General features: G+C 46.0%; 1 protein-coding gene across 1 annotated transcript in view; it reads right to left on the bottom strand.

The window, feature by feature from the left end:
* LOC110338105 (ATP-binding cassette sub-family A member 17) overlaps positions 1-25,837 on the bottom strand; it is an 84,137-nt gene that overhangs the window by 20,931 nt on the left and 37,369 nt on the right. The window contains exons 11-22 of the mRNA XM_021221328.1: positions 22,443-22,572; positions 15,983-16,137; positions 14,259-14,414; positions 13,909-14,119; positions 12,907-13,057; positions 10,456-10,554; positions 9,351-9,504; positions 6,183-6,489; positions 3,852-4,125; positions 3,512-3,716; positions 2,575-2,794; positions 531-689 (exon numbers count right to left, since the gene is read on the bottom strand). Coding sequence (XP_021076987.1) covers positions 531-689; positions 2,575-2,794; positions 3,512-3,716; positions 3,852-4,125; positions 6,183-6,489; positions 9,351-9,504; positions 10,456-10,554; positions 12,907-13,057; positions 13,909-14,119; positions 14,259-14,414; positions 15,983-16,137; positions 22,443-22,572 — 2,221 coding nt within the window. The remainder of the gene's footprint in view (positions 1-530; positions 690-2,574; positions 2,795-3,511; positions 3,717-3,851; positions 4,126-6,182; positions 6,490-9,350; positions 9,505-10,455; positions 10,555-12,906; positions 13,058-13,908; positions 14,120-14,258; positions 14,415-15,982; positions 16,138-22,442; positions 22,573-25,837) is intronic.

The raw sequence follows: 25,837 nt of genomic DNA on the forward strand, positions 1-25,837 counted from the left end.
GAGAGAGAGAGAGAGAGAGAGAGAGAGAGAGATACAGAGAGACAGAGACAGAGAGACAGACAGAGAGGATGTGCAGCTATGCGTAACTTTTATGCATTTGCCATGCCTTTTCACAGACAAGGGTCAATGCTGCAATGAATTATTGGTTGGTGGGGTGGCATGTGCCTGTAATAGGTAAATCTTTCTAAGTCCAAAACTTGCCTGGTTTAAATAGTGAGTTCCTGAACAGCCAGGGGTACATAGTGAGACTTTAAATCAAGTGGTTGTGGCACAATCCATTAATCCCAGCACTCGGGGAGACAGAGGCAGGGGTCCTGTGTGTGTGTGTGTGTGTGTGTGTGTGTGTGTGTGTGTGTGTGTGTGTGGTGAGGGTGTCAATCTCTGAGTTCTAGTCCAGCGTGGTCTACAGAACGAGTTCCAGGACAGCCAGCCAGAAAAAGGGACAAAAGAAAAAGAAAGAAAGGCCAAATCGTATGACACAAACCATATAAGGATAAAAATGTTCTCAGCAAATTTCCCTCATTACTCACAAACATCATTGCAGTCAATATCACTCAAGTTCTTAGCATTGCAAAACTTTTTCAGCTCAAAGTTATAGTACAAGTTGGACAAGGCCATTCCCAGGCAATGTCCAGGAAGAATTAGGAAAACGTGATCCAAGGAGTCTGAGAGTTCCGTGTAACCAAGATCTGCAATGAGAACAGAAAGCATCAATTTTACCAGTATAATGGAAAGTGCCCTGTCACCTCTCCTCAGTCCCTTCTGGAGTCCAGACGTCACACGACGATGTCACACTCTCAGGCCTCCAGACCGGACCGTGGGTTCCTGACTCCTGGTGTTGACTCCCCACCTCTGTTCACTCAACTCTAAGTTTCTTTGTTTAGTTCCTTGGCTCAGCCACTTCCTTTAGCCAGAGAGCACACTGTACCTGAGAAAGTCAGAGGCAGCGTGGCTCCAGCAGGGCCGCGTGAGCAGAGGAAGGGCTGAGGCTGTGGGCTGGAGGTGAGAGAACAGACAGACCAGGGATGGGAGCCAGCTCTGGACTCCCTGGGGGTTACTTTCCCCTGACCTGAAGATGGAGCCTAGGCACTTGCACAAGCTAGGTGAGCATTCCACCATATCCCCGGCTCCAGAGCATCATCCTGAAGTCAGTCAAGGAGTGTAAGGTCCCTTCCTCCATGGTTTATGGAGACGAAACTGTCATGAAGGGTCCCTTAGGAGAGAAGACAACTCCCCACATCAGAGAAAAGAGAAATTGTAAATCAAATTTTAAATGAAAGTAAGGAAGACGGCTGGGGGGATGGCTCAGTGGTTAAGAACATTGGTTGTTCTTCCAGAGGACCTGGGTTCAAGTCTCAGCAACCACATGGTGGCTCACTGCAGTCTAATTCTGGTTCCAGGGAACCTGACACCCCTTTACCCCTTTCTGGCCTCTGTGGCTACCAGGCATGTAGGTGATGTACATCAGGTATTCATGCAAACACTTATACACAAAGCAATGTTTCTTAATCTTATGTATATGAATGTTTTGCCTGCACATATGTTTGTACATCCTGGAGGCTAGAAGAGGGCATTCGATTCCCTGGGACGGGAGTCACAGACATCCATAAGCTGCTGCGTGGGTGCTGGGAATAAAACTGGGTCCTTTTGAAGAGCAGCCAGTGGTCTTAACTCCTGACCCAGCTCACCAAGCCCCACCCCAAAATAAAAATTTTAAAAATAAAGAAGAACGTGGAAGGGAAGGAAAATCTATCTGAGGGGGTTGTGAGGCGTAGATGCAAAAGAAAAAGAGCATTGTGGGGCCAGGAGATGCCTGGCAGTGAGGAGCCTTCCGCTTTTACAGAGGACTGGAGTTTAGTTCCCAGCAACCCTCTTCAGTCCTCCATGTGAAACCCCACATATGTGCACAGACACACAGGAAAACACAGACACGCCCAGACAGTCATATAATAAATCCTAATAAAAAGTGGAGGTAACATTTCAGCTCTTCTGGTAGCATAAACAGGAAGATGTCAGTTTCAAGTGTGTGTTGTAAATAATGACTGGATCTTAGTTTCTTTTACAAGAGCCCTTCCTCCCACGTTGACTAATTCATTTACCTATTCACTTTTTAAAAAAAAGTAAAGAACATTACATTTTAGTGAAATGCATGGATCACAGGTGGACAATGATCTGTAAGTATGTAAATCCACGTAACCTAGCGCTCAGTCCAAGATCAGGGACATCTCTCCATCCCCTAAGCTCCCCTGTGTGTTCTTGCTATCAGCCCTCTGCCCCAGGCCCAGGGGCAACCCTTTTTCTGATTCCGTTTCCGAGATTCATTTTTGTCTGTTCGTGGACTTCACACAGGACAGACAGCAAACTCTTTTGCTCAGCTGTGTCCCCTTTTACAGCTGAACACCCATCTGCAGAGTGAGTGTGACTGAGTTGTTTGTCCACCATGTGTCAGCCCACAGTGGCTGTGAACGCTTTCTCTTGCGTCTTTGGTTAGACACACTTTTTTGTGGGTGTGACAGCTGTGGCTGCTGGAGGAGAGATTCCTGTTCCCTGCAAAATGTCGACGTGATCCCTTACCTTTCTCACTGGTGACGGTGACGAGGACCACAGGGCTGATGCTCAGGAAGGCGAGCATCACCACGAGCTTCACACACGCACTGCCGGGAGTGTTAAAGGAGAAGCTGACTGTGTACACCAAAGGGATGATAGCCCAGCCGTAGAGCATCATTATCAAGACCACTGCTGGGATGTTCTCGTGGTGTGCAAAAGCTTCTTCCTCATACCACAGAAACACCAGCTTAAGAGAGAGGAGAGGGAAAGAAGTAGAAGGTCAGTAAGGCTTCATCCTGCCTGCTAAGAATATAGTGAGTTCAGTTTTAACTTCTTTATGTATTTGTGGGGGATGGAGGCACGGCTCTTGTGGAGGACAGAGGACCATTCTCTAGGGTTGGTTCTTCCCACCATCTTTTATGATCAAGGGATTAAACTCAGGTCATAAGGTCTGTGACAAGTGCCTTTACTCACAGGCCCCTAAGCTCAGGTTTTAAAGCAAGGTGCTGACAGAGCTTCACACAGGACAAGCATTGGCTAATGAGCGAGCCCTGAGAGATGCTGTCAGGGAGCTGCCCTGATTATCAGTAACAGAGCAGCACAGCAAAGGATGAGGAGATGCTTGTGAAACACACAGAGCAGAGCAGGAAGTGATCCACTCTGCACAAAAAAATCATGTTGATTCCACCACAACCAAAGACTTCAAGCCCGGTTCTCCAACTATCTACTTCAACTATCTACATTGTCTCTTAGTGACTTGAGGCAGCTGCTCTGTGAGAACTACACAAACACCACCCATACAAGCTACCCAGTGCCTGAAGATATCAGAGCTAAACGCACTTGCCATTCCAGTCAGGGCTGAGCTACCAGTCAAACTTCTCAGCAGGTTCTGGTTCAGCAGGTGGTTCTTTCGGGGAAGCCCCCCGCTCCGCAGGACAGGATGCCTGTACCGCTAGGTACTCACCACCACCAGCAGAGTGGGAATGAGGAAAGAGATGAGGTCCCACAGCAGAGCTGAGAGCCAGAACACAGCCATGTTGACTCCACTCGCAAACTGGAGGCTCTTAGACTTAACGCTCTTCTCTCCGACCGTCAAGATGGAAAAGGAGCTTGACAGGAAAGCTATTCCAAAAAGAAAGTTGACAACAAGGTAGTGTCCTTTAGGGCCCCTGCAAAAGACAGAAAGCCACTGTGACTAGCAATATAAGCACTTGAGATGAAAACGAGACAAAGAAGCAGGCAGGAAAGCGAGAAGTCCTAAGGAAGCGGAAGCTTGAGGCGGGGAGAAGGGCAGTCTCACGCACTGGTATAGGATCGACTCTGAGACCTCTATGGCTGTCTGAGGCTGAGGATAGTTGGTTGTAGTAATGGAAGCATTGGTGCCAGAAAGTAACTTGAAGAGAAGATTGTCCACCAGAGCCAGAGCCAGGCCAGGGGAGTGGTATGCTTGGTTGTTGAACAGCGCCTTCACTGTCGTGTGGTTATTCACATCTTCAAAAGAAGCTGCCACCACATAGAGCTTATCAAAGTCCTCAGGAGCCTCCTTTGCCTTCTTCAGTAGGAAGTTCTCTACAGAACCTGGGAGGAAGCCAAAGGTACACTGGGCAGAGAGAATGCTGAGAAAACATCGCACCAGGCCCATTGGCACACAGTACCCTTATCATGGGCTTCCCCAGTCTTCTGCTCTTTCTGGGTCCCCCATTACCAGCCTCACACACTCCCAAAGGCTGGCCTCCTCCTCTCCAGCTCTCTATTGATGAATTCCAGCCGAACTCCAAATCTCCATCTCTTAAGTCCTTTTAAATCCCAGCTATCTTTTTTCTTTCTAACACCTCAACAGGGTCTAGCCCCTTAGTGGCTTCTGGGACCATGTGTTCCCAAACAAAACTCCACACCGTCTGTATCTGCATACTTGGTGTGGAAGGACATACCTAACACCTACCTACTTGCAGTGACCCTGACCTCTAGGCAAAGCCACGCATCCACATAGTATAAAATGCACCTTCTGTTTTGCTTTTGTTGTCATTTGTTTTTGAGACAGAGTCCCACTATATAGCCCAGGCTGGCCTGGAGCTCACTCTATAGACCAGGCTGGCCTCAAACTCACAGAAGCAGATTGGCCTCCTCTGCCTCCTGAGTGCTAGAACTAAAAGTATGCGCCCCCTTGCCTGGCTTTCTGTGGTATGGTTTGGAGGCAGTTTGTTCCTACAGAAGCTGTAGAGAGGCCTCCCCAGGACAGCCCCACTAGAAGGCGGTAAGGACTTTGCTGTGGGTGACCATGTGGCTGGAGTGCTTCAGCCTTAAGGGTTATTATTGCTGTAGTAGGCGTGGGCTACTTCTCGTTGGAGGGGGTGAGTTGTGGACTCGGCTTCCTCTTCCCTTCCTGCTGCTGCCACATACAACATGAAGCTCTCCTCAGAAGCCCAGCAGGTGATGATGCCTTACTCTTGGCCCTCTCAACTCACCACCACGTGCCAGGACAAACCTCTACTTTCTTCTCTGCTGCATGGAAAACTAGTTAGTCGCTCTCTGGATTCTTGGCCTCACGTCCTTACATTCATTCTTACTACACCTATGATCTTAAGAGTCCTGTAAGCTTGCAGGCCCTCCCGTTGTTCGAATGCCTTTGGTTATTTTTCCACTCCTCAAATGGCACCTGGAATCGTCTGAAGATGAGCTGTGTCTGTTAGAACTGCTACTACCATTCTGTAACTATCTATCAGTTGTGATCGGCTTCTTGCTCAGAAGTTCCCGGATGGTGGGTACTGCTCAACACCACATTCCCAGTACACAATGCCGTAGGTAAGAGAACACCTACCTATATCCTATATATTTTTTAGAAACTTTAAAGCTGTAAAAGACCTTTAGTGATCTAAAAAACTAATGATGGCTTTATTACAGACTGGACACCAACTATACAAAATATTCATTGGAAAATTGCTTCTACGGATATAGCAAAACAGAGGTATCCCAATTTGATACACAAAGAAACGGAAGTTTTACTAAGCATAATATCTTAAGCCAGCTTTCTATAACTCTAACAAATATCTGAGATAATCAACTTGTAAAGAAAAAAAAAAGATTTGTTTTAGCCAATAGTATAGTTCATGGTCAATTGACCCTGTTGCATTGGGGCTTGTGGTAGAATATCATGAGAGGGGTGTGGAAGTGCAAGCAAGTCTCCTCACGGACGGGAAATGGAAAAGGATTCGGAGGACCTGGGATACTGCCACCTGCTTTCAAGGATATGCTGCTGTTAGTGACCTGGGTCAGATGATGCTGTTAGTGACCTGGGTCAGATGCTGCTGTTACTGACCTGGGTCAGATGCTGCTGTTACTGACCTGGGTCAGATGCTGCTGTTACTGACCTGGGTCAGATGCTGCTGTTACTGACCTGGGTCAGACCTTCCCGAATGATCAATTTCTCACAAAGCTCCACAACCTCTAGAAAGACACATAGGGCCTCACCTTTAGAAGCCCTCCACTTCCCGTTAGCCAGAATCTAAGCGACATTTTCCTGAGCCTTCCAGCTATTCAGTCTGATGTCAGAGAGCACTGTGTGGTTCAGAAAACCACAGTCTCCCTGCAAAGAAAGCAGGCGCGCTTCCTGCTCAGGCCCGCGCCCTGCTTCTTACCTCGAATACGCAAAGGAACCTGTCCTGCGGCCACAAGCATTTTTACAAAGTTATCTGAAAGTTGAGGATCCAGGTGGGAATTCTCAGCAATAAAAAATGGAACAATGGTCTGGCCATACATTTGTAAGGTCAGCTCCAGGGGCACGTTATCCAGTTTCCTTAATTTGAAGTTGAAGAAGGTGAGGCTTAACATAACGATCGCCAGCGGCAGCAGGAGCTGCACAGAGAGCACCAGCATCCAGTTGCGCCGAGAATACGTGACCTTTTTCAAGAGCATGGCGTAGAATTGCTGGCAGAGAAGGCAGAACTGCAGTTGAAGAAGAAGGTAGGTGTGGTGTCAGCACAGTGATGGGGGGGGGGGCGGCAGACACTGAGGTGGCTTCTGCTCACGGCCACTCACAGCCCCTCACCTCCACTGTCCCAGAATCTGCCTTAGGTTAGGATGCTATGATGTCATAATTTTCATCAGCACTCAGAGGGTGCGCTGATGGGAACGCCCCTGGATGTGGGATCTAAGGAGCTTCAGACTCCAAATACAAACGATGCCATGGTTTCCTGCCATTAAGAGTTGTAAAAAACTAAATTTGGTGAGACTATGGAAGAAATGACACCATCAGTGGATGTTGTACTTAAAAAAAAACTCTTAGGGGCTGGAGAGATGGCTTGTTAGTTAATACCACTGAATGCTCTTTCAGAGGGACCAGATTTAGTTTCCAGCACCCACATGGTAGGTCACAGCTATATTAACTCCAGTTCCAGAGGATCTGATGACTTCTGACCTCCAAGGGCACCAGGCACACTCGATACCCAGACAAACATGCAGGCAAAACACTCATACACATAAAATAAATCAATCTTTAAAAAAATTCTTGCAGGGTGACTGACACACAACTTTAATTCCAGCATTCAGGAGGCAGAGGCAAGAGAATCTTGTGAGTTAGAGGTCATCCTGGTCTGTACAGAGAGTCCCAGGGCAGCCAGAACTCCAGAGTGAAACCTTAGCTCAAAAAACAAAAACAAAAACAAAACAAAAACCATATAGATGAATGTAACTTAATTTCAAAGTACTCTTTAGCTTTCATGTTCCACTTCCACTCAGAGATAATTTGTATAAATAGGGGAACCCATAAACATGTCTTTGTGGTAGTGATAATCAAAATCAAAATCAAAATATACACGTATAAGCCCAAAGGTCCGGGGAGCTGGCACAGCCTGGGGTGAGAAGCTGTCTGGCTCAGGGCTGTGTGTGTTCGTTCACGTGGCCTCTCTGAGACAGCATGGGAGAGGACATGGCAGAGGGCCAGGTTCCACATATACACAGGCCTTTGCCTAGGAGCCCCTGTGGAAAGAGGCCTCATGGTCAGGTTTAAATCAGGCATTGCAAATTCCTGGCTGCATAATCAAGAAACTACTGGAGGGCTCTACCAAACATTGAGTCTCTACTTTTGATGTGATGGGCTCTTGCCTTCAGTGTTCTCCACAGCTCTGTATTAACTCATCCGAGGGCAAACAGAGAAGGACTTTATGGGAGGCTCAGGGGAGGTGCCGCCTTCAAAAGCACGACATGGCTACGTGGCACAGATGATGCCTTGCTAAGGATTTAAAGAGAAAAATGATTGATCCGGAAAAAAACAAAAACAAAACCCCACACATGTCCTAGATTTATGGATAATAATGCCCTTTACCATGTGGCTCAAGATTATGAAACAAGGAAATCAATCTCTAACTCACAATAATTTTGTTTTGTACCAATACTGTTGATACCTAAATAAAAAATATTTTATAAAATGTATATCAAGCCAGGTCATGATGGTGTACTTCTTTAATCCCAGTACTGAGGAGGCAGAGGCAGGCAGATCTCTGTGAATTCGAGGCCAGCCTGGTCTACAGAGTGAGTCCCAGGACAGGACAGCCAGGGCTACACAGAGAAACCCTCCTTCTGAAAAAGCAAAAGATAAAATATATAAATATATATCAACTATATATGTGTATGTATATATAAAATCTTTTTTACACAAGGTCTCTCTCAGGACCCTGCTTTCTCATCCTCCCTCAAGTTGGGATTATAAATACATTTTTTAAAAATTTAAATTCATTTCTGAGTTCAAGGCCAGCCTGGTCTACAGAGTGAGTTCCAGGACAGCCAAGGCTACACAGAGAAACCCTGTCTCAAAACAAAACAAAACAAAACAAAACAAAACAAAACAAAACAAAACAAAACAAAACAAAAAACAAAAAAAGAAAAAAGAAAAATTAAATTCTAGGTGGTACAATACACGACCTAGTTCACAGTGCAAAGATCATGTATTCTGGCCAGTGCAAACACTTCTTTCAATCGCTTATCTGATGAAGAATGGACAGAGCCCCGCTAGGATGTTTTTGGATGCTGTTTTTCTATTGGGTTAATTACCATTTGTAGTGGTTTGAATGAGAATGGCCTCCAGAGGCTCATATATTTGAATGTTTGGTTTTCAGTTGGTGGCCTTGTCACAGGGGCGTGTGTCAAAATCCCACATCAGACCTAGTCAATCTGTTTGTCTGTCTGCCTGTCTTTCTCTCCCTCCTTCTCCCTCTCTTTGCCTACAAATCAGGATGTAAGTGTTCAGCTACTACTCTAGGGCTGCCCTGATTGCTTCCCTGCCTCTATGCTTCCTGCCATGATGGAAATAGACTATTCCTTTAAAGCCTCCGATTAAATGCTTTCTTTTATAAGAGCTGCCTTGATCATGGTGTTTCATTACAGTGACGGTAACCCTGAGACATGTTTGCCTTTGAACTAGAGCAGGCTGTGTAATACTGCTGAAGCCTGATGGGCCCATCCTTTCTTCTTAGTTTATTGACACAAGATCTCTATAGGTATCCCAGGCTGGCCATGAACTCAGAATCTGCCTGATTCTGTCTCCTGATCACTGGGATTACAGACATGCATTACTAAACCCAGCTCCTTTTTTATTTTTATTTTTTGAGACACAGTCTATGTATCCTTGGCTAGATTCATAGTCCTGGGATACACTGTATAGACCAGGCTGGCCTTGAATTTACAGAGATCTGCCTGCCTCTGCCTCTAGGATTAAAGGCGTGCCCTGTTATGCCCAGCCTAAACACAGCTCTTAATTGAATGACCCCATCAACTAAACCACATTTGTGCATTTGAAATATGCTACTTACGCCTGTGTTTAGTCTCATTGGCTGTTCAGTGCTCACTGAGAAGATCCTTGAGTGGAGACACTTAATTCTGTCAACAGGAATTCTGTGATGCCGGGGAAGAGGATGTCGCTTCTCGGTTAAGACATTTGTGCTGGGATCAGCCAACTTACAAACTCTAAACCAAACCAAAACCATAAGCAAATACAAAGTCACAAGACGGTTCATTCTGTTCAGGTCTAAACAATGAACTTCATAGGTTTGGAAAAATGGTACGTTAGAATAAGATTAACATTGGTGCCAAGAAGTGTGTATGAGTTGTATAATGGGCCACTGTGTCGGCTCACCCAACTCTGTTCCAAAGATCTTAGGCAACACTATCACAATTACATTTTGTTACCTTGTTTTGAAAACTACTACATGAAAATTAAAGCAAAATAATATATTAGTTAATCTTATGAGCAAAACTATAAAAGTCAAAAACAACAGCAACAACAACAAAACAACAACAAAAAAAGAATTGTTAGGCCAAGCATGGTGGCACATCCTGTTAATTCCAGAACCCAGGAAGGAGACTGAGGCAGGCAGATCTTTGTAAGTTTGAGGCAAGTCTGGTCTAAATAGTGAGGCCCAGGACAGCCATACATATAGACCACTCTCCAAAAATATGAGTTTGTTGAATAATAATGCCTCGAACATATAATTAAATTAACATATCTAATATCCAATTAGATCAAAAGTACCACCCAGAGGCTCGATAACCATTCGGCAGGACAGTTAGGAAAAAGAGTTAAGCATTGGGTGATGTTTAAATGGATGATGTTCAAGATCCCTTCCAACACTAGGTTATTTGGAGCTGTCAGTGTGTGTGTGTGTGTGTTGTGTNTGTGTGTGTGTGTGTGTGTGTGTGTGTGTGTTGTATATGTGTGTGCACAGATACTTTTGATGACAGAGAAAGATCTCTGGTGTCTTCCTTTATTGATTTTACTTGAGACAGGGTCTTTCTCTCTCCAAACCTGATGATCTCTGGTTTTTTGCTGGGCTGTCCAGCCAGCAAGCCCATCTTCATGCTTGCATGGCAAGGGCTCTTACCCACTTAAGCCCGCCTTCTGGTTATATTTTTGCTTACCGTATAAACACTTCCTCCATAGTGGTGACAGAGGTGGCAAAAGTAGAGATTCCCAGCTCTGTCTGTCTCAGTTCCAAGTCAGTGAATAGGGCCTCAAACCTAGATGGGAAATAAAGGTTTTGGTAATGTTCTTTTTTTAAAAAATTATTTATTTATTTATTTATTTATTTATTTATTTAATGTATGTGAGTACACTGTAGCAGTCTTCAGACACTCCAGAAGAGGGCATCAGATCCCATTACAGATGGTCGTGAGCCACCACGTGGTTGCTGGAAATTGAAGTCAGGACCTCTGGAAGAGCAACCCGTGCTCTTAACCACTGAGCCATCTTTCCAGCCCAGGGGGAATAAAGGTTTTATTTCTGAAAGATGGAAGGTGAATCCTTTTCCACCCTTAGCTTTCTAGAGGAGAGAAGACACGGGCTTTGCTGTCAAGGCATCTGTTCAGCTCTCAGTAAACTTGCAATAGCGTTTGTTGGGAAGTTCCTCTGGGGGAAATGTAAGCTATATCTAGTGCGTATCTAGTACGTTTCGGTATTTTTGAGCCCAGGCATAAAAAGAAGTGACTGACTTTCTCTCTGCCTTAGTCAGGGTTTCTGTTCCTGCACAAACATCATGACCAAGAAACAAGTTGGGGAGGAAAGGGTTTATTCAGGTTATACTTCCACATTGCTGTTCATCACCAAAGGAAGTCAGGACTGAAACTCAAGCAGGTCAGGAAGCAGGAGCTGATGCAGAGGCCATGGAGGGATGTTACTTACTGGCTTGCTTCCCCTGGCTTACTCAGCTTGCTTTCTTATAGAACCCAGGAATACCAGCCCAGGGATGGCACCACCTACAATGGGCTCTCCCACCCTTGATAACTAATTGAGAAAATGCCTTACAGCTGGGTCTCATGAGGCCTCAAGGGAGGCTCCTTTCTCTGTGATACCTCCAGCTTGTGTCAAGTTGACACACAAAACCAGTAAGTACAATTGACCCCCTTTTTTTCAGTCCCTCTTTGAGAGCCTTTTCTTGGATTCTGCCTGCCATCCTAGGAGAAGCCAAAGTCATCTGAGAGTCCACTTGGTGGAGCACTGGATGCTACAGTTAGCAGCTCTAGTAAGAGCTCAGTTAGCCAGCCCTGTTTTCCCAGGTGTGAGAATGAGCCACCTTGAAAATTCTAGATCATTCTAGCTCCAGGAAAAACATTAATGTGGAGCAGAAGGACTATGCAGCTCAGCGCAGCCAACACAGGGATCTTCTGAGACAGGCAGGGGCAGGTGAGAGCTCAAGGCCCTGCCTTTTATGTGCAAGGACTTGGGCTGAATCTCTAGGACAAAGGGGGAAAAACATGAGAAACACTAAAATAGTTGCCAATTTGAGCCAGAATGTTTTGAGTTGAGTAATTCAGTCACCCAGTAATGTACAAGTGATCCAGAGGGCACTATGGCACTATTTTTCTTAAACCTTCTAGATTCTAGAACATGTGTCATGTTTTGGGGGCAAGGACAGTGAGGTGAAGGCAGGAGAGGCTTCAAGAGAGGCCTCGGTGGAGGCAGGAGAATAGTGAGGAGATTAGCATTTCCTGGCAGAGGGCTTGGTAGCACCTTCAGTTGTGTTGTCAGGAAAGACTAAAAGGGTGTTGTGAATAACTGTGGCATGGCAGGACATGTTTTGAAGACTGTGAGTATGGCTTTAGTCTTAAAAGGGTGTGTGTTTCATAATCTGATACACGGGATACCTACAAAATACTTATATCAGCTGGGATATTCTTCTGTTGTCAAGGAGCCGATGAATGAAGCTAGCTATTCAGCTGTATCCACCAGTTTGTATGGAAAAGAAATAATGCAAAAGACAGAGTCAACAGCCAGTGGATGACGTGAAAGGATGATTAAAACCACTCTTATTGGGCTGGAGAGATGGTTCAGTGGTTAAGATCACTGACTGCTCTTCCAAAGGTCCTGAGTTCAAATTCCAGCAACCACGTGGTGGCTCAAAGTGATCTGTAATGAGATCTGATGTCCTCTTCTGGTGCCTCTGAAGACAGCTACAGTGTACATACGCAAAACCACTCTTATGAAGCAAAACCATCAATATGCACTCCCTGATCCTGAGAAAGCAGAAATGTGAGACTCATGTCAACCTAGAATTTAGAATTGCTGAAGACTAGTATGCGGTATTTTCCTTTATTTCTCTTTTTGAATGATGCTGTCTCTTATGATCGACATTACGTGCTCAGCTCATCTGGTGTATTTGGATCAGAAAACATCCCTCTCGACTTCATAAGTCTTCAAAAAGAGCCATAGCCAATGAGTTGAACCCAAGAACCATATTATACATAGTTCAGATAGTGAGGTCCCGAATCTTATACTGATCCTGTAACAGGAAAGACTATTTTGCACGTGGGCATGTGTAAAGGATGTGGATTTTTGTGGTCATGGTGGGCCTGTGCTAACCACTCAGTTCATACCTGGGTGTGGTCTTCTTAGGAAGTGTGAATATCATTTCTTCTCCAATGCTGGACTCCAAGATTGCATTCGGTATGTGGTGATAAATAACTTTAGAGAGCTTTGAGGTGTCGCAGAGAGGTGTTTTTATTATAGTCATATAATATCCTGCACCTGAAATACCATGTAAGAGACGATGAAACCATCTTACTTTTTATCCCATTCTTCTTGGGTCATCGCTTTCTGTACTTCAGAATGGAGAGATTTAGGGCAAAGAGAGGGAACCTTGTGAGGTTTAAACTGTAATGACCTGGTTTTGCTCTTGTTTCAGAATCAGGAGATGGACTGGTAGCCAATCTAACAGTGATAGGCAGTGAAAAAGGCCTTCAGTAAGGGTGGCAAACAGGGGTCTGCATGGGTCCTTAGGAATTCTGAACAGAATGCTATACATTGTCAGGTACTCGCTGGGAGTAGTGGGTTGAGCAGAGTCAGAAGGTGTGAGATTAAAGGCATCTGTAAGGGTCTGTAGGGGAGCTGCTGACCAGGGTGCTAGCATATGCTCACAGAGAGAGAGAGAGAGAGAGAGAGAGAGAGAGAGAGAGAGAGAGAGAGAGAGAGAGATTGATTTTGAAATGGAGGCTAATTATAGTTTGCAGACAGGTCAGATGTAGGCTGTGAGAGAGAGAGAGGGGCCTTGGGTTTTGTTTGGGGGTTGTTTGTTTCAATTTCATGGATTAGATTTTAAAAAACAAAAACAAAAACCCAAGAAAGGATAGACTAATTTGGTACCTGGATGAAGAGGCAAGAAACTGACAAACTGAAATATATTAATATGGGTCTTCTGATCCTAAGTCTCAAAGAAACCTTTTACTTCATTTCTGCCTTGTTTTCTCAAGACCTTCCCCTGGACCAAGAGAACAGGAAATCCAGAGAAGCTTGTGCCCGGCCAAGATCAGGACCTTCCCAACGTCGCCAATCCTGGCCTTGCCATGAGGCTGACAGGGCTCCCGCTGCCCACTGCTCACCGTACTTCTGCTTGAGGAACAGTGAAGACCCGCAGCACTGGAGCTCCCCCTTGGCCAAGATGGCGATGCGGTCTCCCAGCAGGTCAGCTTCGTCCATGAAGTGAGTGGTCAGCAGGACGGTGCGGCCACTCTTCTGCTGCTGGAGAAGGTCCCAGATGGCCCTCCTGGACACTGCGTCCATGCCTGAGGTGGGCTCATCCAGAATCAATACCTGGAGGGCAGAGGTCCGAGCTGTGGGACCTTGTGTGTCCCCAGTTGTGGTTGTGATAAGCTGTGTCACCACCCAGGGTTTGTCCTTGTGTGGGAGCCTGACTTGGCTTCATCGAGAGGTCAGGCCCCCTGCCCGATACCTTAGAGCCTGCTATGAGGGCGATGCCAATGGAGAGCTTGCGCTTCATGCCCCCACTCAGGAACTTGGACCTTGAGTCCCGCTTGTCCTCCAGACCGAGGATGTGCAGCATCTCCTCTATTTTCTTGTGACAGTTCTGAGGAGAGAGACCTTTCAACTGAAAGGCAAGAAATGGGGGGCTGTGAAGCAAGTGATACTGACGGAAGCTGAGCTATCTAATCAAGATTTTGATTGTATACAAATAAAACATGGGCAAGAAAAGTATGCCAGAAACATTCTTTTCAGGGAAAGGGACAGAGGAAGATAGAAGTGTGTACATGAATAAATAAATGTGGGGAATGTAAATGAAATCCGTTCTTTCTATCTAAGGTTAAATGAGATGAAAGAAGTCTCATCACCTGTAGAGATGCAGAGACCACCTAGCAAAAATTTCTCCTCCACATCAACACCAACCTCTCTTCCCCTCCCACTTCTCTGGTTTATTTTTAGACAGGGTCTCACGGTGTGGCTCTGGCTGGCCATACAGAACTCACTCTGTAGACCAGGCTGGCCTCTAACTCACAGAGATCTGTCTGCCTCTGGGTCCTTAGTGCTGGGATCAAAGCTGTGTGCCACTACTGCCTGGCAAATCAACACTTTTCTAGGATCAAAGTATTTTCTCAAAGTTGCAACCTATTATCAAAAGCTGCACTTTGCTTATGAGTGATGTCACTCTGAATTAGCCAACTACGTAAGAACGTGAGGCCAGCATCTGACCAGTCAGGCGGAGGCAGAGGCAAAGGCAGAGAACCCCGCTGTGTATGTTTGATTGCTTGCTCTGACATGACTATCCAACCTCCTGCAGCATTAGAACTTTCTCCTTGTTGAAATACTTCGGGTCGTGTGGTCATGGTCTTAGACCCTCAGACCCATTTCTAACAGCAAATGACTTAAAAATAAGTTCATGGGCACATTAAAAAAATGTGTTAGGACTAAGTAGGATTTCTCAACATATGTTTTTTAGACTACTGTTTCATAGTAAAGAATTTATATGGCCTCCTTTGTCCAGAAATTCCTGGCAAGAACTTTCTGAGGTTGGAGCTTCCCAAGTGACAAGAACATCTTTGCTACCACCGGGTCTTCAAGTCATACTATAGGTCACACAGACAAGGTGATCTTATCGTGGTAGGGATTGAACCCAGGGCCTCATACATATTAGGCAAGTGCTCTATCAACTAAGCTACATCTACCACAAGTTTGTATCTCTTTACACTGGCAATAAACAGTCTAAAAACATTTTGACTTTAACATCACAAAAGTATTTAGGAATAAATTTAACCATATAAATGCAAAAATTGCACACTGAAAACTATACACACTTGAGTTTTCAAGTGGCATCTGAAGTGGGAGGTGGTCCCGTGGGATTGGATGCTTGGGTTGATGGGGAGAGTTAGCCAGCTCCAGGTAGCATCAGGACTAAATTGCAGGACACCCAGTCAGTGTATACAGAACTGGATCAGACAGGAAACTGCCTCCCCACATCCAGTGTCAGCATATGGAGAAACATATACATGGTCCCTTAAAAAGACCCCACCCACCCCAGACTAAGGCAGATGAATCAGAGCACTATAGCCTCTCTTAGCATAGACCCACTGTCTCTCTTACTGTTCCTAAGAGTGGATGCAGACCCACTGTCTCCCTTACCGGTCCTAAGAGTGGACACAGACCCACTGTTTACCAACTCACCTGAGCATAGAAATAAAGGTGGTCAGTTACTGTAAAGTTATCAAATAAAATGTCATGCTGTGGGCACCAACCCAGGCTCTTCCTAATTTGAACCATGTCTTTTGAAATCTCATATCCATGGATATATACATGTCCTTTTGAAGGAGTAATGAGACCTAGAACCAAGCAGAGAAGACATCCTAAAGTCATTTTCAGTCAGAGGCTGTAAGAGCAGGAAGGCCTAACCATCACCCTGGCTCCGTCTCTTCTCCCACAGACCAGCCTCGTTCCACTTTGTCACCGTCACTCAATTAGCTGTCCCCTAGGGATACTTGTCCTGCGTGTGGCTGTGCTTGAGCCTGTGCAGGAGAGACTGGAGACAGTTGAAGCACTTCCTTCGCTTGAGCGATTCCCGTCTGGCTAAATGAATTCAGTTACGTGAGTGAGCGCAAAGTAAATCACACTGCTGCAAGGGTTGTAGCAAATATGCGTGATTAGTAAATATGGTGGGGAAAGCACTTTGGGAAGCTAACGGTTTTGAAATGTGATCCTCAATGGTAAGGTCTCACCTTATCCTGATTGACAATAAATATTTATTTCCTGAATGAATGAATGAATGAATTTACTAACAAATATATACCAGATGCACCTTGACGGCCCGACTACCTACATTATTTTTTCTCTTTATTCTATTTAGAATGATAAGGGAAACACGTTCTTATCACACACACACACAAAAAAAAAGTTCAGAAAAAAGAAGAAAAGATATAACCAAAGAAACAGAGCCTGGAGAGATGAGCCAGAGGTTAAGAGCATTTGTTCTCAGAGGACTAGAGTTCAGTCCCCCAAACCCACATGGTGGGTCAGTAACTCCACTTTCAGGGGATCTAGCACCCTCTTCTGGCTTCCTCGGGCATCAGGCACGTACATGCATGCAGTCAAAACATTTATATGCATAAACTAAAACAATACATCTTAAAGTAGGTGGTAATGACGCATGCCTCTAATACCAGCACTCAGGAGGCAGAGGCAGGAGGATCTTTGTGAGTTCGAGGCCAGTCTGTTCTACAGAGGGAGTTCGAGGACAGTCAGCGCTACACAGAGAGACCCTGACTCAAAACAAAACAATGCCACCGCCACCACCTCCACCAAAACCCACTTTAGAAAAACAACAAATGATGTTTAATAAGTTCCACCATGGAAAGATAACTATTGTTAAATTTAGATATATAGCCTTCCCTAGTTTTATAAACATGTTATTTGTTATTTATGTTTGCTGTGGGAGAGATAAATTGAACCTAGGGTTTGACATAGACCAGGTAAGAGCTTTACCAATGAGCTAGACTCTTAAACCCCATATATCGTAAGTTGTTCTTTTAAAATGACATTTTCTTTTCTGTTTTGTGGGTTTCTAGTTGTTTGTTTAGACGAAGTCTCTATGAATGCCAAGCTGCCCTTTGCTTTGCCATATAACTCAGACCAGCCTAACTGTTCTGACGCAGACCAGGCTGGCCCTTCCCGGCATGCACTAAGATGCCCCATTTCACTGTTTGCTGTTGGCCGTCCCGTGTTTGTTTTTAGTATAATGGTGTGTTCAGGTTATTTATCTACAGAAAAACTGTATCCTTTTTATTTTTATTTCTTTATTTTTTGAGATGAAGTTTGATTGCATAGGCCAAATTTTTGACAGACTTTATAGGCATGTACTACTATGCACGGCTAGAAACACACACACACACACACACACACACACACACACACACACACACGGGGTGTGGTTGTGCATGCCTTTAATCCCAGCACTCGGGAGGCAGAGGCAGGCAGATTTCTGAGTTCGAGACCAGCCTGGTCTACAAAGTGAGTTCCAGGACAGCCAGGGCTACACAGAGAAACCCTGTCTTGAAAAATCAAAACACACACACACACACACACACACACACACACACACACACACACACTTCTTTACATGCCTCAGCTGTGTGCGTGGCAGGATGCCTAAGACACACAGAGGCCGAGAAAAGCTCAAGGGAGCCAGCTCTCTCCCTCCACCATAGAGGTTCTGGGGTTTGAACTTCAGCCTTCAGCCTTGGTGGCAAGTGCCTTTACACATGGAGCCACCTCACCAGCTCAGATCTGTATAACTTCAGAGCTAAAACAGACCTCATGGTCACAGAGCATGGCCCGCCTGTGCCCTTCCCAGGAAATCTCTGTGTGAGGTTTACTCTACAGTGTTACTCTGTGGTGTCCTTGCGCCCGACTGCCAGGAGACCTTTCCCTTCAGAGCTGTCACACTTACACTGGGGATATCTCCCCCCTGCTCGGTCCCCCTGTACCCCCCCCCGGCACAGCTGTAACACCTCCAGTGCACACATAAAATGGTTCACAACTAGCTGTGACTTCAGCTCCAAGAGATCCAATACCTTCCCTGGCCACTGTGGTGAGTGTTAACACATATCTGGGTACGTGAATGTTGGAGCCAGAGGTCAACCTCAAGCATCATTCCCTGGGAACCGTAGGCCTTGTATGGAGAGATAGCTCACTCCCAGGGACTGGAGGGTTGGCTCACTGTCATTGTCTTGTGTGGCAAGCTTCCTACCACGGGGAGCTGAGACTATGATGAGGGAGGGCCTCTCCAGTTATGCAGAGTGTATCTTCAGCTAACAAGAGAGCGGAGCCCGAACTCAAAAATGCCCAGCTGCCTTTAAAGATCAGCGTGTTCTCTGGAGCATGACATCTTGGAGCCCTAGAATGCTGCGATGGGTGCAGCATGTACACACACGTGCGCGCGCGCGCACACACACACACACACACACACACACACACACACACACACTCGCATGCACACACATGCTCACACACACAAGTACACACACGTTCACACACACACACATGCACTGATGATCCAAATGACAGCACCCCTCTCCAGTCCTCTACCTGTGGGAGAGCTGCATCCCAGGATCGCACCCAGTGTTGGGAAAACACTCAGCCATTCATTTGGACCCCCAGCTCTTTAGAAAAGAACACACTTCTCCCGTTACAGGGAAATCCACAAAACGGGCCTTGGTGCGAAAGTCCAGGATGAGGTGGGTATGTCAGGCTAGCAACCACTGCTACTTTCCCTTAGGCTTCCATATCAGAGGACAACCGCAGTGGGAGAGCAATATCAAGACACGTACAGAGGCCGGAAGGATGGCTTAGAGGTTAAGAACGCATACTGTTCTTACAGAACACCCAAATGCAGGCTCTAGCTCACAACCACCTGTAACTGCAGTTCCAGTAGATCAAATGTCCTCTCTGGCCCCTGCAGACAACTGAACTCACATGTACATACCTGTAGACAGGCATACATATAATTAAAAAGAAATCACTTTTTAAAGGTGACAAGGTGTAGCAGCCGGGGGAGATAGCTGGTAAAGGGTTTGCCATGCAGGCATGAGGACTGTGTTCAATCCTCAGCACCCATTTAATCCCAGCTCTGGGAGGCAGAGGCAGCAGATATCCCAGGCCCCTTGGCCAGCCACCCGAGGCTAATCAGCAAGCTTCAGGTCCCCATGGGCAAACCTGTTTCACAGCAAGGTGCACAGCTCCGAAGAATTACACTTGAAGCTGACCTCTGGTTTCCATCCACACACCCACAGCCACGTGCACTATATACATACCCAAGGATAAAAGCTGACACTACTCTAGAGTAATTATAGAAAGCATTTGTGCAGGGTAATTGTGGTGGCGCACGCCTTTAATCCTAGCACTTAGGAGGCAGAGGCAGTCAGATTTATGAGTTTGAGGCCAGCCTGGTCTACAGAGTGAGTTCCAGGACAGATGGGGATACACAGAGAACCTGCCTCTAAAAAACAAAACAAAACAACAACAACAACAAAACAAACAAAAAGGTTTCATGTAAATTCATAACAACAGAAAATGTAAATAACTTCAGAGGAAAACTAAAACTTGATGAGGTAGAAAAATAATACATAAAGTTTCAGATTTTTCTGACATATATTCACACACATAGTATGGAGTTGGATATAATGGCACATAGCTATAACCCTAGCACTTGTTACTTGAGGCTAGCCTGGGCTACACAACAGATTCTTTCTGCAAAAAATTATGGCCTTGGGAGCCTTTTGCTAGCCAATGTTCTGGGGAAGCAGCTGGATTCTCCTTGTCTACTGAGTATCTGCCGAGCTCACGGGTATCATTATGTGTCTCCCTTTCACTAAGCCAAAGTTAACTGTTTTTTTGTTGTTTTTGTTTGTTTGTTTGTTTGTTTTTGGTAGGTCTATCATTTTGTTAGAAATCTGTGATAGTGGGGCTGGAGAGATGGCTCAGTGGTTAAGAGCACTGACTGCTCTTCTGAAGGTTCTGAGTTCAAATCCCAGCAACCACAGGCTCACAACCATCTGTAATGAGATCTGATGCCCTCTTCTGGAGTGTCTGAGGACAGTTACAGTGTACTTACATATAACAATAAATAAATCTTTTTTTAAAAAAAAGTCTGTGATAGAGCTTCTATAATCTTGCACTCATAGCGGGCATTTACCAGTATTTACAGTTCAGTGTTTCAGTCAATGAAATCTATGTGTTCTGTGCAAACACACTGTTCCAGCATTGTGGTCCAGAAGTAAACAGGGCGGATTCTTAGGGGATAAGATGGGATGGGGAGACAGAGAAATCACATACACATACAAACGAAATGCAGAAATCCTGGCCGCAAAACAAGGGACTGTAATAGGGAAGGCTGTGAGAGGAAATGCAGACTTCCTCGGCAATCTAATCCCTACTATGTGTTGGCGCACTTCTGGGGACACGCCCAGGTATGTGTTGGCGCACCTCTGGGGACACGCCCAGGAGTGGCATGGATGGGTCCTCAGGTAGTCCTACGTTCAATTTTCTGAGGAACCACCAAACTGATTTCCAGAGTGGTAATCAACCAACAAGATCCCCCCCCCCTCCCCAGAGCTCCCAGGGACGAAGCCATCAACCAAGGAGCACACATGGCTCCAGCTGCATATGTAGCAGAGCATGGCCTTGCCAAGCATCAATGGGAGGAGAGGTCCTTGGTCCTATGAAGGCTTGATAGATTCCCCAGTGTAGGGGAATCGGGGGTGAGGAGGTTGGAGTGGGTGGGTGGGTGGAGGAACACCCTCATAGAAGCAGGGGGAGGGAAGATGGGATAGGGGGTTTCTGGGAGGGGGGGAACCAGACAAGTGGATAACATTTGAAATGTAAATAAAGAAAACATCCAATAAAAAACAAAAACAAAACAAAAAACAAACAAACAAAACCACCACCACCAACAACAAAAACAATCTAGTCCCTGAGTTGCCTACTTGACACTTAGCCTATGGGCACAGCTGGACTTCTTTTCCAGCAGTGAGAACTTCACACACACTGGGAGAGGATTCTCTTAGCCTAACATGTTAGGGACAGCCTGTATTTAAAGAGGTCTACCTCTCTAGAAATGCCTGCACCTCTGTTTAGGAAATTGTGGGGCTTAGTTGCAGTGTGACACACACAAAACCCACCCACTGTATGTGTTAGTCGACACTCACTCGGCTTTCAGTCCTGATAGCAGAGGCGTGTGGCCAAGAGTGCCTCCTACCAATTGTCAGTAAATCCTGACGTTCTTCAAGTGTCTTACACTTATTTACTAAGAGACTTGCAGCTGCCAGACTGAGCCACTAACAGCTTCCTAGCCCTGTGCTACTCTGTGTGTAAGAACCTGTTGATTTCTGGAGCTCTGTCAAAGCTGAGTATTCACCCCTTTGGTTTTGTGCAGAGCTTTATACATGTTAAACCTCCAATAAATGCTTCTTGAATGAGTTTTCAAATTTTATAGGATATCATTTCAGTTGACAGAATGTGAAATAATTATTTCAACATAAAAATTAGCCTGAAATGGGTATTTTAGGACAACTCACAGATGCCATCCTAAAAGTACCTGTGGTGATCAAATCCAAAGATGTTTTCATTGGGAGATTTCAGTTGTTTCGAGATTAGCAGTGTCTTCCATCAAACAGGAAAGTCCTGTCTAAAAAGAAACTAAGCAGTGTCTGGGCCTTGCCACAGTGAATGAAATGTAGCTCTGTGGGCTGACTCAAAGACACAACGTTTCCTTTTCTGGGTGTAGTTACTGATCTGTAAGCATATACAACCAGATACCACAAAGAAGGTATAATTAACAATAAACCAGCCAGGCAGTGGTAGCACATGCCTTTAATCCCAGCACTTGGGAGGCAGAGGCAGGTGGATCTCTGAGTTCCAGGTCAGCCTGGTCTACAGAGTGAGTTGCCAGGGCTACACAGAGAAACCCTGTCTTAAAAAACCAAACCAACCAACCAAACAAACAAAAAACCAATAGACCATGTTTAATATTAAAATGTCAATGAAATTTAGCAGAGAAGTCTAAAATCTAGACCTGTGCAACCATTTGTTAATGGCTTTCTCAGCAGAGCTGACCCATACCAGTCCATACCAGTACCTGTCAGAACAGAGCAGATGGTGGTTTTCCCTGCTCCGTTGTGTCCCAGAAGAACAGTGATCTGCCCCTTGTACAGGTTCATGCTCAGATCTTTGATGGCTGTACGTTTATTTCTTCCCGTATAGAACACCTGTAGGAAAGTCAGGGCATGACTGGCAGGGGCATACCACACACAGAAGCAGCCCTGAGGAGTCCAGCAAGCCCATCAAGCAGGGAGGGGCTGGAGAGATGGCACAGCGTTAAAAGTTCATATAGCTCTTGTAGAGGACCCAAGTTTGATTCCAAGTATCCACATTGGCTGGTCTAGCCTTCTGACCCTCTAGTTACCAGGGTATCTGAGGCCTCTGGCCTCCATGTCACCTGCACTCATGTGCACATGCCCCATCCTCAACTTCCCCACATACGTGCTAATAAAAATAAAAATTGTTTTGAAAATGCAGGTCATTAATGAGTATCCAAACTGCAACCCTTGCAGGGGAGTCCTTCCTCTCATAACTCCACAGCCTTGAGCTGGGGGGAGCCTGCCTGGAACCCCTTCTGCAGTCCTGAAACAGTAACGGGAAACCTGCACCAAAGGCCTGGGAGCGCAAGGTAGAAGGTTTGTGGCATGAATGGAGTTCTTCTGTCCACTCATGTAAATGGACCTTCCCCTTTCACGCAGCCCAGCCTCTGAGAAAGGGCACCCTGGGTCTTTAGTAGGAGGTGTACAACTGAGGAGCACCGGAATCTTCTGATTCCAGCTCAGAAAGCTCCAGATTTTTTTGTTTTGTTTTGTTTTGTTTTGTTTTTCGAGACAGGGTTTCTCTGTATAGCCCTGGCTGTCCTGGAACTCAGTTTGTAGACCAGGCTGGCCTCGAACTCAGAAATCAGCCTGCCTCTGCCTCCTGAGTGCTGGGATTAAAGGCAGCTCCAGAATTTTAAATGCCATTTATTATTTAAGAAATTCATGCTTTAAGTGTAAGGAAAGAGGGGCTGGAGAGATAGTAAGTGTGGCCTTGTTGGAGGAAGTACGTCACAGTGGGGGGCGGGCTTTGAGGTCTCACATATGTTCAAGTCTGGCCAGTGTAACACAGTCTCCTTCTGCTGCCTGTGGACCAAGGTGCAGAACTCTCTGCTTCTCCTGCACCATGCCTGCCTGCATGCTGCCATGCTTCCTGCCATGATGGTAATGGACTTAACCTCTGAGATTGTAAGCCAGCCCCAATTAAATGTTGTCCTTTATAGGAGTTGCCTTGGTCATGGTGTCTCCTCACAGTAATAAAACTAGACAGTGGCTTACAACCATCTATAATGGGATCCAATACCCTCCTCTGGTCCTGCAGCAAGCACTTATATACATAAAATACATAAGTAACTAAACCTTCAAAAGAAAAGTAAGGAAGAAAACAAAAACCATCGATAATGCCATACCAGAGATGGCATTGCACTTCAGTGTCTGATTCAGAATATATCTGTCCCATCTAACAGCATCTGGGCTGGACAATGGGTATGGAATTCAGACACTGTGGCCACTGGGAGTGGGCTGGACTTGGGATATGGAATTCACTGTGGGTCACTGGGACTTAGATGTCTCTTGTTATGGGCCATACGATGAAGCCTGGAATGGGGTATTACAGAAGGAGTTTGCTCACTCCTTATACCTATTTGGTCTCGATGGTCTTGTCCTCTGACTTCAGCCTCCTTTTCAGCAGGGGTGCCATGTGGCCCAACTGTGAACAAGGACGACAGGTAGTCTACTGCAAGCAAGTGGAGGGAAGGAGGGAGGGGCAAAGGGAAGGAAAGGCATGCCAGAGGGAGCATTCGAACCCCGCCCAGCCTTCCGCCATCAATGAGCAGCCCCAGCCATTCTGCAATCCTAAAAGCGCATGGTAGGGATGGTCCAGGGAGAAGCGATGGTTACATCTGTCACACTTAGAAAGAGCAGAGAGCTGGCTCTGCTGATTGGCTGAAATCATGCAGACCCATCTGCCCCAAGACTGCGTATTATGAAGAGAGAGCCAGAGCCAGTAGAAGAGAGTGAGAGAACAAGAGAGAATGCACAGGAGAGCTAAGGAGGCTCCTAACTACTAATTTTATAGAGGACCTGGACCCATTTCATGGGTGTTCTGGGCTAGGACATGATCCACTTGTCCCCAGGTAGAAGGCAACACAGGCTGAGTGGTTTGTTTATTTGCTTATTTATTTATATGTATAAAAATACGTATTTCTAAATTTTTATTTATTTAATGTATGAGTGCTCTACTACATAAACATCCGCCATCAGAAGAGAGCCCATCAGATCACCCTATAGATGGTTGTGAGCCACTATGTGGTTGCTGGGAACTGAACTCAGGACCTCTGGAAGAGCTGTCAGTGCTCTCAACCGCTGAGCCATCTCTCCAGCCCTGTTTTGTTGTTTTTGTTTGTTTTGTTTTTGTTTTTATTTTTGCTTTTTGAGACAGCCTTAACTACATATCCCTGACTGCCCCGAGTTCCCTGTGTAGACCAGGCAGACCTCAAACTTACAGAGATCCATGTGCCCCTGCCTACCAAGGGCTGAGACTGAAGCCCGTGCCACCACACCCAGCCAAGTTAGAGTTTTAAGGCCGTAATACCAAAGAACAGAGTGCCCCTCTGCTTTCTTCTATAGTTGAAGAACAGAGATTTCAGGCAGCCACACTCTGTGGACACAGTAAGCACTGAGACTACACCTGTTGACGAAATCCTTAGTAAACAGGGCTCTGTGTGGAGGGGCCCTGTGCAAGCACCAAGCGCCTACGGAACAGCAGCTGCCTGCTCCTGGGTCTGGAAGCTAACAGGGAGATCTGGTTTACAGCTTGATTTGGTGGATCCAAGTCCTCCACCACATGGCTGCACTTCAGGCCTATCTCCAGTGGAGGTGCTTGGCACTGGAGGTTGAGAAGACGCTGTTTCTGAAAAACCCTGATCAACAGGCCTTCCATTTAACTTCACGACAGGAAACGGGGCATTTCAAGCTGTGTTTCTAATTTCTGAGAATAGGATCACATAAGGAGAGCCAGATGCAGATACTTACATCCAACCAGTGGACAGAAGCTGGGGACCCCTGTGGATGAATTAGGGAAAAGCTGGAAGAAGCTGAGGAGGAGGGCGACCTCATAGGAAGACCAGAAATCTCAACTAACCTGGACCTCCGAGATCTCTCAGACACTGAGCCACCAATCAGGCAGCATACACCAGCTGATATGAAACCCGCCACACGTATACAGCTGAGGACTGCCTGGTCTGGCCTCAGTGAGAGAAAAAGCACCTAACCCTCAGGAGATTTAAGGCCCAGGGACAGCGGGGGGGGGGGGCGGGGAGCATGGGTGGCAGGCAGGCAGGCAGGCACTGAAGCAGGAGCTGAGGGCTTACTTGTTGAGACAACAGTGTGGTGG

This window comes from Mus pahari, chromosome 21 (assembly GCF_900095145.1).
Source record: "Mus pahari chromosome 21, PAHARI_EIJ_v1.1, whole genome shotgun sequence".
Lineage (NCBI taxonomy): Eukaryota > Metazoa > Chordata > Mammalia > Rodentia > Muridae > Mus > Mus pahari.